At 41.1% G+C, this 10,060-nt stretch overlaps 3 protein-coding genes across 3 annotated transcripts; all 3 read right to left on the bottom strand.

Annotated features, from left to right (window-relative positions):
• Positions 1,174–2,692, bottom strand: LOC110430036. Its single transcript, XM_021446887.1, has 2 exons — positions 2,201–2,692; positions 1,174–1,606 (listed from the first exon to the last, which is right to left on the bottom strand). The coding sequence occupies exons 1-2, from the start codon at positions 2,670–2,672 to the stop codon at positions 1,470–1,472; spliced, it is 609 nt and encodes a 202-aa protein (XP_021302562.1). The 5' UTR covers positions 2,673–2,692; the 3' UTR covers positions 1,174–1,469.
• Positions 4,999–5,940, bottom strand: LOC8071230. The gene is made up of 2 exons (XM_002439136.2): positions 5,570–5,940; positions 4,999–5,439 (listed from the first exon to the last, which is right to left on the bottom strand). The coding sequence occupies exons 1-2, from the start codon at positions 5,857–5,859 to the stop codon at positions 5,253–5,255; spliced, it is 477 nt and encodes a 158-aa protein (XP_002439181.1). The 5' UTR covers positions 5,860–5,940; the 3' UTR covers positions 4,999–5,252.
• On the bottom strand, positions 8,440–9,329 carry LOC8067357. Its single transcript, XM_002439135.2, has 2 exons — positions 8,989–9,329; positions 8,440–8,875 (listed from the first exon to the last, which is right to left on the bottom strand). Exons 1-2 carry the CDS (start codon positions 9,270–9,272, stop codon positions 8,686–8,688), a joined length of 474 nt encoding a protein of 157 aa, XP_002439180.1. The 5' UTR covers positions 9,273–9,329; the 3' UTR covers positions 8,440–8,685.

Below are 10,060 nucleotides of genomic sequence, written 5' to 3'. Positions count from 1 at the left end.
TGGAAATCAGCCTACCAACACAAACACAAGGTTTTCTTCTGGCTCTTGGTGCAGGACAAGCTAACATCTTGAGAAGGAAAAAACATGTTTCTGCAGTCTTACAATTATGCTTTATGCGAAAACTCGGTGGAAGAAACAGTTGATCATTTATTTTTACATTGTGGCATAGCAAAAGATTGTTGGATTTGGATAGGACTGGTAGTTCCACAATCTCAAGGGCCTTTTCAAGTCTTGGCAGATTTCAGAAGACAGCTCAACGTGCCCTTCTTCATGGAAATTATTGTTCTCATGTGTTGGAGCATTTGGTCAGTCAGGAACAACTTGATCTTCAGAAATCAAGAGGCGAGTGTGCAGCATTGCAAACATATCTTCAGAAATGTCTTTGGCCTAGTTGTACTTCGCGCAAAGAAAAGATACCTGCCCCAGATTAGTTTATGGCTAGAGAAGCTTGTGTAATGTTGTTTATTTTCTTTGTTTCTTTCTTTGTCTTGTAGAATCCTTTCCTTTCTCTTGTTCTTACTTTCTTACTCTCTCTTTTTCTCCCTTGTACTCCCTGTTACTCTCTTGTTTGGATCCTCTCCTTTGGATCTTTTTTAATAAATTCCAGTAGGGGCGCAAGCCCCTCCTGCTCGTTCAAAAAACATGTACAAGAAATTCCAATGATAAGGAAATGGTTCCGATGATAAGGAAGTGGTATCTTTGTCTGAATATATTTTGCTGCAATAAAAGTACTAGAAATTCCAACCACACAGCATGCTACTGCCATGATGAAATCTTTAGAGATTCAATGCTATTAGTGTGCAAGCACTTACTAGAAGTATTTATCAGTACAGGTCTAAAAAAACACAGTATCATGAATACTGAACTCCCAAGGATAGGACTCAAACGTCAGTTTTACTCTCTTTCATACCCATTTTAAGACCACACACTCAAATTATCAAACGATTGGATCCATATGTATTTACCATACTTGCATCAGCTAGCACTATTGCTACTAACATAAATCTACAGTTCCACTTTATGCAACACAGAAATAATAAACTTCACATTTTTTTACGTTCAAATGATTGATAAATTATATGGACGTTTTCAATTTTAGAAACCATACGATTCCATCCGAAAAGAGAAAAATAGCACACACCACCAAGTATTCATCCTAGGGGATTGCAGGTGTTTACTGATAACCACAGCTACATTACTGATCAATAGACATTTGAGTACAGCTCAGTATGTGCTTTGGTCACAGGTCACAAGTCACAACAACAACAACAACAACCAAAAACTTAGTTGACACCCAAGGTCATATAATCTTAAGTTAGCCCCCACAATATGCATAGACGAGCATCTGATTTACCTTGGACAAGATGAGTTGCCAATGATCTTTATCTCGGCGGAAGAGATAAACACACTTGAGATCGATGTTGTCTCTGGCAATCACGGTGCCATAGACTTCGATCGGAAAGCCAACATCAGAGGAGACTATCTTTACAGAGAAGATGTTTGCCGAGATTTGCAGAGTCACTGGCAATGAACTTCTTCTCACCATCTGAAGCTATGCCATGTGCATAGATCAATGCCTCAGTGTCTCTCATTGGACCAAGTGGCGCTGCAGTGCAAGAAAAGAAAAGCTTTAGACTTAGATTGATGCATGAAGGTTTTGGATGAAACCTGGCACACACAGTTGCTGAAACATAGATGCATTTGTTTGTGGATGAGATGAACAAAGACCCAGTAAGCAGATGATACTACAATCAAATAAACGAAAAAAAAATAGAGGTTGTGCAGATACAATCAATTAGGTTGTGCAGGCACATTACAAACAAATTTTCAGCATGCACTCGAATAGCTTGGTGATGTTGTGTCTAGCTAGACAATTAGTTAAAACAATCAGCTAATAAGGCGATACACTTCCAATCTTTCTTTGATCCTTGAACCCTCTCCCTCCTCTGTTCTTCTGTTCTGTTCTGTTCTTCTCTTTAATTTTTTTTTGACTGTTTGTTTAGTTTTTGTAACCCCCTTGGTTGCTGGTTTAATAAATCTTCCAGTAGAGGCTCCTGAGCCCCTTCTGTTTGAGAAAATGGCTATTATAACAAAACAAAAGACGATACACTAAACTTACATGGATGGCAAACAGCAAACAATACGGAGTTAGTAGAATCGTCAAATCTAAAAAGTTGGGTAACAGAAAGAAATTACTTACACTCCTCGTCGTGGTTGAATGTGGCCATGTCGTCGACGTATTCAACTCGGGAGTAGTAGTTGCGCCCAATCTTGGGATCGTACTCGCGGATCCGATCCATGGCGGCCTCGCGGGCTCTGCACAGCTTCCAGTTGTGCGCCGCCTGCTGTTCTCTCTGCATCCGCCTCCCGCGCTCGGCCACCGTTTCTGGCTTGTCGAAGAAGAGAGTTACAAGATCTTCCCACTCGTCGTCCCCGTAACCGGCGGCGCCTTGCTCGCAGCGGTTGGCTTTCCGCCGCCGCGCACGCCGCCTCTTCGAGCACGTGTTCTTGCGCTCCTTCTCCCCCTCCGCCGCCGCAGCGTGCCCGTCGACCACCGTCGTCCCCGCCTTGTCGAGGCATAAACCTCCTAAGCTTGTGCAGTCGTCATCGTTCGCCGTCGCCATGGAGGAGAGACAGCCGAATTCCGCTGCGCCGCCCGCCGTTGCCGCCATGAACGCCAAAGTGTCGGCAACCTATGCGGCCCTATATTTCCTCATCTGCCACGGTATCAGTGTATGGATGCATGTCGGACTTCTTCTAGCCCAGCCCAGATCAGACAAGCACAATTCCAGCCCAGCCCAGATCATACAATCACATTTCCAGCCCAACCCAGCACAGCACAGCGTATACTTAGGGCACGTACAACACGGGACTCAGTATAACATTTACAATAGTTTAGTAAAACTCACTTGTCAAATCTTGTGATTTGGCAAGTTGCTAAAACATATGGCAAATGAGATTTTCTTCTGTCTCCAATAGTTTACCAATTGGGCTTGATAAACTTAAAAAGAAAACTCACAACCAACAACCAAACCAACTAATCTGCTGGATAGCAAGTTGACAAATATATGGGCGCGCCGTGCTGCTGGATGGCAAGTTGCCAAAAAATGGCAACTCATTTACCAAACTGTTGGAGTAACTATTTTCTAGTTTTGCCAAATAAACAAGAAATAACAAGTTTATTCAAGAAACTATTAGAGATGCTCAACGAAACCCGCCGCTTAATCTACAACGCAAACAAAAGTCATTCTGCAGGCGCTTAGCACATCAAAATAAACTGAATAGCTCTTAGAGTTACGCGGGCGGTGGTCGAAGCGCCGCTGCTTCATGGAGCGAGCGATGATGCCATCCACAAGCGCCCTAAGTTGTTCAGGCTGTGCTCCACGATCGCAGGAAAACAAAATAACGGACTATAAGCGTCAAACATTGTATAGGCCCTTATACCACCGAAAAAAATAACAAGGTACCGTCTGCTTGCCCTGCACCCCCACCCTACAGAAAAAAACAAAGCCAAAGAAGTCTAATCCGAAAAAATACCAAAAAGAAAATCCTCATCTGAAATAAAAATGGTCAATATAAAGGTGGAAGAGTGTAGAAAAATTAAAGAGGAGGAATAGATTCATGAAACAAATGTACAAGAGACAAAAAAATATTAGAAGTGATTAAAATAATTTAGAAATAGAATAAGATTACTGATATAAAATTGTCTTCTATATTTTAGGATATAAAATTATCTTTTATATAAATCATAAAATTAATAATCATATTAAAGGCTAGTGCTTCTCTGGAAAAGAAAGGCAAACAAAAAGTTTTGAAGTAAACATAAGGCATATTATAAGTTAGACAAGAAAAAAAAATTGTATATTTTGAATCAGATATATGTATGCTCATTAACTATATAAAAATTTATTACAATCATATTCATTATATTGATTATCTAACTAGATATGGTTATATTTTTTTCATAGAAAACACAAGTCAAAGTCTAACTCCAAGGACGTAGTCAAAACAAAATAAGTAAAGTGAAGAGAATACTATAGAACAATTGCAGCAAAAGGCCCAGTAGCATTTATGGGACCTAGTCATATGCAGAGCATATTGACAAAATACCGATAGGGAGGGAGCTAGGGTGCTGCGCCGTCATTCGGGAGGGAGGGAGAGGGCATCCCGGTGTTGGAGAAAGAGAGCTCACGAGGGAGAGGATAGGGAGGACAGTGTGAGAGAGAGGGAGGGGGCGCCGTCGAGATCAAGAGGGAGAGGACGCAGACTGTGAGTGGGGGAGTGAAATGAAATGATTAGACAAAAACCCTAAGTCCGATTTATATATAAGCCTGATATAAGAATAAATGTAGGCTTTTGCTTGGGCTTTGAGCTGGGCTAGCATTTTTGGAGGTGAGCCTTATAGTGTGCCCGTTTTTTAAAATCGATTTACGGAGGCGGGCACGTTAAGATGACCACCTCTAAAAATAGATTATTTTTGGAGGCAGGCATCTTAACGTGCCCACCTCTGTTAATCCACTAATAGAGACAGTCGTATTAAATCGACCACCTCTGTTAATACCTATTAATGAAGACGATCGTTTTAAGGTGACCGCCTCCATTATTTATGAAAGCAGTCGTTTTAAGGCAACCGCCTTCACTAAAGTTTAACCGAGGCAGGCCTTTGGCAGGGTGATCTAGCTCGGAACAACGCAGGCGGTCAGGAGTGTGTACGCCTCCAATCAGGAAGGGTTAACGACACAAAAGAAATTCTTTAGTAGTGAAATACCCGTGTGTTGCAACGAGAAAACGTAATGGACCTTGGAGGCATGTGGAAGGAATAGGGTGGACCTCCGTGTATTAGTTGGATGAATGGATGGATTTTACTTAGAATGTGAACCGGACGGCTTAAATTAGTTGATGATGTGGATTGTTGTGAGATAGAGTGAGATTTTGCTTTATATTATAGATATAGATATAGATAAATTATTATTATTTAATAATAAATGCCAAATACGATAAATAAAAGGAAATGATTTTATAACAAGACGATATCAACCTTTATTTGACACATACAGACCTATATATAGTGCCCATATATACGGACACTATAAAGATACAACCAGACGATGACGGCCATATATATAGAGAGAGATGCAAGACCTCCTTTATTTCACACAGGATGATGACGACCAGATGAAAGCATAATCGATCAAGTAGGTAGTAGTAGCAGGCCAGGTAGCAAGCTGTTCAAATTAAATTGGCTACTTTGATTAGCCAAACACTGGGCAGAAAACTTCCATGCTGAGTTCATCAGTGTTGCCACCAGTCCTATCGGCGAGATTTTTCCTTTTTATGATACCTGTCGCCATAGCAAACACTCCGGTTCCACCGTAGATTGCCCATTCATCAGACCCAGCCGTTACCATTCCATTGGTAAGGAGCGTAGAGCCCTTAAGCCTGATCGAGATGATGAATTAATTAATTGCCCATGCATACATTTATATATAATAAGTAGTAAAACGAATTAAAGAGACCGACCAGCAAGCAGTATTTTCTGAAAGTTTAACCATACATGCATGTATAATACCTCTGGGTCTCAAAAACGATGGTGACTAATTGATGTGCATTGCCAATTTGGACTGTGATTCCCTGTATGCGACCAACTAGGCTGGCGTTGGAGCCACGGCCGTCATATATGGGGCAGTCACTGATGTTTCTTCTGCCCAGCTGATCAGATGGTCTTCCAGCCTGAGACATCTCCTTACTGCCTGGATCCGTCCGACGAATATATAAGGTACGGAAGGTGAACTTGGTGAACTTGGCTGGTACAGGTGCAGCCATGGAAGCCACTATGCTACTCGGAGGGTTCATCGCCATTTGCTAGCTAGCTAGCTACCGCCTCTGCTTATTGTGTAATGTGTGTGCCTTGTGTTGTTGTGTGATGCTCCAAAGAACGAAGGCTGGAGACGTATTTATAGCTATATAGGTGATCAGCGCGCGTTGTCCTAATCAATTAAAATACAGGAGCTGGTTCACCTTTCCACACCACGGCCGGCAACATGGGAAAAAACAGAAGTTTGCGCCTTTACACCATGGCAATGAGGAAAAAAACAGAAGTCTACTCGATAGTATTTTGCCTTTCCATCGCAGCAGTGCGTGGAGAAAAAAACAGAAGATTTAGATAACAATTCGTCTTTCCACCACGGCAGTAGGGAAGAAAACAAAAATCATCTCGATAATGTTTCGCCTTTATTCCACCATGGCAGTGGGGACAAAACAAAAGCTGGATAGATAATAATTTGCCTTTCCACTATATTTTTGTTTCTTTGAAACAAAAATCTATGCGATAATGATTCATCGGACTGTAATCATATATATAGTCAATAAACCTATTCTGTTTTCTTAAAAAAAATCCATTTTGGACATTATGAAAAAAATAAATAACCTCTGAATCTACGTCCAAACTACGGATGCCATTTAAAGTGATTGTGCGGAAATGCATAAGTAGAATATTATCCTACTTTTAACTGGCTGGGACAACGCGGGTTCCGGGCTTCCGGCTGTCGCCGAACTTACGTTCTATCTCGTGTGTTTCTCTCTCTAACACCCTCTCTTGTTAAGAAAATTGTGGGTGGAGTTGTGGAGATAATGTGGATAGGTTAGAGTAATGTGGATAGGTTAGAGAGCAACCAGTCATGCTCCTCATCAGATAGAAAAGCAATAAACTCGCGGGGAGTTGAGAACTGTTGTTTGAAACTATGAAATGCATGGCAGTGCTAAGTAGCATTCATAGGCATGATAAGTCATCGCTACTGCATGTTGGATTAAAAATTTATGGAACACATAATATATAAATGTACATTGGGGGTAGGGTGATGGAGAAGTAGAAGTAAGTTATTAACTGCTAGTTTGGTAGCTATATGCATGCAACCGTTGCATTCTGGGAACACCTCTGGTATGCAAGCTTAGTGTTTTCTCTTGAGACATTTGAGGCTACCAAATTGAGCAAAACCATATATCAAGATAGTGAGAAAGTGAATCTTTCCTGTTCAAAATTGTTTGGAGATAAGTAGTTTTTAGATACCAAGCGGCGTTCGCGACTGACGTTCGGCGGGGAGCTAACGGTGCAAAACTCATAAGTGCCAATCTTCTAGTTAGGGTATATCAAAAAATTAATGAGAACAGTTTGGGAAAACAAAAATAAATATCCGTAATTATTATTTCCAATAGTTAGAGACTCCCATACTTATATAGGAGACGAACATAAGCCCCCCAAATTCCACAAAACTCCCGCGGTCGACATGGTAGTATACACTCTAGGGCATAGTGGACTTCTTCTCCTAACTTCTATCAACTCTGTTCAACGTCAGCGTGCTCCTACGAGTTCTTGGCTTCAACACTAGCTTGGGGCATGTTGGATCAACAGCCTAAGATATCCATGAATATTTTAATTGTTTAGTTGTCCTATACATTTGAAATGAAATCAATTGTTGCAATTTCTTTAAGCTCTTACCTCCGATGACGTAGTTTCAGTATCATGGTTTTGACAAATTGTTTAAGTATAGCTAGGCTGCCTTGTTCACGTGAGTGTGTTAACAAATGATGGATCATAAGTCAAATTAAATCACAAGCCGACACACACCTAGCTAGCTGGCAAAGCAGCAAATTATCGTACAGACTTGGTATAGTGCTCGTCTTTTATTTCCCACACTGTGTCGAGGCGGGAAGCCACAACAGCTCACATATTCTGAAAATATTTTTACAATGGTTGGAGAGGCGAGTACTGCACCTAATCAATCATAGACGCATCCCAAAGCCCGTCCACTAATTTAATTGGCAACACAAGCAGCTAGGTCACACGCTTTGATCATCTATAAACATGCAGCCCAGCAGGCCTTCTTTGGAGCACTACACAACAAGGCACACACACAACACACAAGCACAGAGGTCAGCTCCATAGGATGATGCATGATGCTTCCCACATGCTTTCACACCTATAATAATAATGCCATGGTGACCCTCATCTCTATCCATCCATCTAGGATAACTCTTTTTTTATACCATAAATACATGTCAAATTAATAAAACACTAGACCATGAGTCTATATGCTCCTGGCACCAGCTAGAATTATAAGAAATATAGGCATTAGAAGTTAGTGTTTAATACTCGCAACTAAAAATGGATTAGTTTTTCTTTACTCGTTCTATCCATTTTAGAACACAACAGATATATTGGTAGCCATCAAACACTAGTACAGAAATAATTTTCATTGGTGACTTTTTCATGTATTGATGACGTGGATCGCTATGAGATTAGATAGATCCATTAGTGGAATTTTGCTTTATAAGAGATATAGATATAGATATAGATATAGATATAGATATAGATATAGATATAGATATAGATATAGATATAGATATAGATATAGATATAGATATAGATAAAACATTGTTTAATGAAAAAACCCAAATATGATATATAAAAGGAAATTATTTTATAACAAGATGACTTTGATCAACCTTTATTTGACTCATATATATATAGACACTAACATATAGATACAACCAGACGATGATGGCCATATATAGACGACGCAAGACATTTATTTCACCCAAGATGATGACAACCGAACTAAAAGGATAATCGATCAAGCAGGTAGTAGCTGGCCAGGCAGCAAGCTATTCAAACTAAATTGACTGCTTTTATGAGCCAAACACCGGACAGAAAACTTCCATGGTAAGTTCATCAGTATTCCCACCACTCTTATCAGCAAGATTTTTTCTTTTTATGACACCTCTTGCCATAGCAAACACTCCAGTTCCACCATAGATTGCCCATTCATCAGACCCTTCCGTCATTATTCCTTCGGTGACGATCGTGGAGCCCTTAAGCCTGACGATAAATTAATCAATTGCACATCAAGTAAAAATAAAAGAGACCCAACAGACTGTATTTGAAAGTTTAACCATAATATATAAATGCTTTGAAAGTTTAATGATATATACCTCTCCTCAAAGACGATGGTGTATAATTCGTGTGCGTTACTTATTTGGGTTATGGTTCCCTGTATGCGAGCCACGAGGATGGCGTTGGACCCAGGGCCATCAAATATGGGGCAATCACTGACATTTCTTGTGCCCAGATGATCAGATGGCCTTCCATCCACAGTTAGCTCCTTGCTGCCTGGGCTAGTCCGACGAATATACAGTTTGCTGAAGGTGAATCTTGTGAACTGCGCTGATACAGCTGGAGCAATGGGAGTCACTATGATGCTCGGAGGGTTCTCCATTGCTTGCTACTAGTATGTAGCTAGTGTGCCGTGTGTTGTGTTCTCTGTTGTGTTAATGCTCCAAAGAAGGCAGGGCGAGCTACGTATTTATAGATGATCAGTGCGTGTCTTTAGTTTCGTTCACTGAATAACAAATATGGCAGCTGGTGCACCTTTCCACATCACGGTAGTGGGAAGAAAACAGAGGTCTGCTGGATTATAATTGGCTTTTGCACTATGACGTTCGAAAAACAGAAGTTTGCTCGATAATTATTCGCCTTTCCACCATGGAAGGGGAAAAACAGAAGTTTGTTCGATAACATTTCGCCTTTCCAGTATGGCAGTAGCAAAAAACTGAAGTCTGCTCGACAAGAATTCGTCTTTCCACCATGGCAAAGGGCAAAAAATAAAAGTCTGCTCGATAAGGATTGTCTTTCCACAACAACAGACATGCTTTCATTTGTCTCATCAGTTGTTAATTGAAGAACCACAGATGCCACAAGCACGCGCATGGCGCGTCGGCAGCAGCCGCCGCCCCACCAATCCACCAAGGCGACGGCTGCTGGGTTCAGACGCAACCATCACAATGCTCATCTGTGCCATGTACAATTGCAGGTTGGGTGGGTTGCGGCTGTCCTCAACCCTGCGCGAACTCGCCAACATCATTGCGCGGGCTTATGTGGCCATAGATGCTCATGGGCTTTTTTTTTTGGCAGCTGATTGTCTCGAGCTTGGCGAGGCTGTAACAAGTAGATGAGCACTATTAGCTAGAAGAATGCACTTGGTTGCTGTTAGCCTGTTACAAGAAG

Source organism: Sorghum bicolor, chromosome 9 (genome assembly GCF_000003195.3).
Source record: "Sorghum bicolor cultivar BTx623 chromosome 9, Sorghum_bicolor_NCBIv3, whole genome shotgun sequence".
NCBI classification, from domain to species: domain Eukaryota; kingdom Viridiplantae; phylum Streptophyta; class Magnoliopsida; order Poales; family Poaceae; genus Sorghum; species Sorghum bicolor.
Note: the sequence above shows the minus strand (reverse complement) of the source record. Positions and strands in the feature narration are given on the sequence as shown.

Excerpts from the sequence above, each read along its gene's own strand:
- LOC8071230 (XM_002439136.2), bottom strand. The coding sequence starts at position 5,859 with ATGGCGATGAACCCTCCGAGTAGCATAGTGGCTTCCATGGCTGCACCT. Across the intron at positions 5,440-5,569 it reads ATCGTTTTTGAGACCCAGAG|GCTTAAGGGCTCTACGCTCC; the intron begins GTATTATACATG and ends CATCTCGATCAG.
- LOC110430036 (XM_021446887.1), bottom strand. The coding sequence starts at position 2,672 with ATGGCGGCAACGGCGGGCGGCGCAGCGGAATTCGGCTGTCTCTCCTCC. Across the intron at positions 1,607-2,200 it reads ATTCAACCACGACGAGGAGT|CGCCACTTGGTCCAATGAGA; the intron begins GTAAGTAATTTC and ends CTTGCACTGCAG.
- LOC8067357 (XM_002439135.2), bottom strand. The coding sequence starts at position 9,272 with ATGGAGAACCCTCCGAGCATCATAGTGACTCCCATTGCTCCAGCTGTA. Across the intron at positions 8,876-8,988 it reads ACCATCGTCTTTGAGGAGAG|GCTTAAGGGCTCCACGATCG; the intron begins GTATATATCATT and ends ATTTATCGTCAG.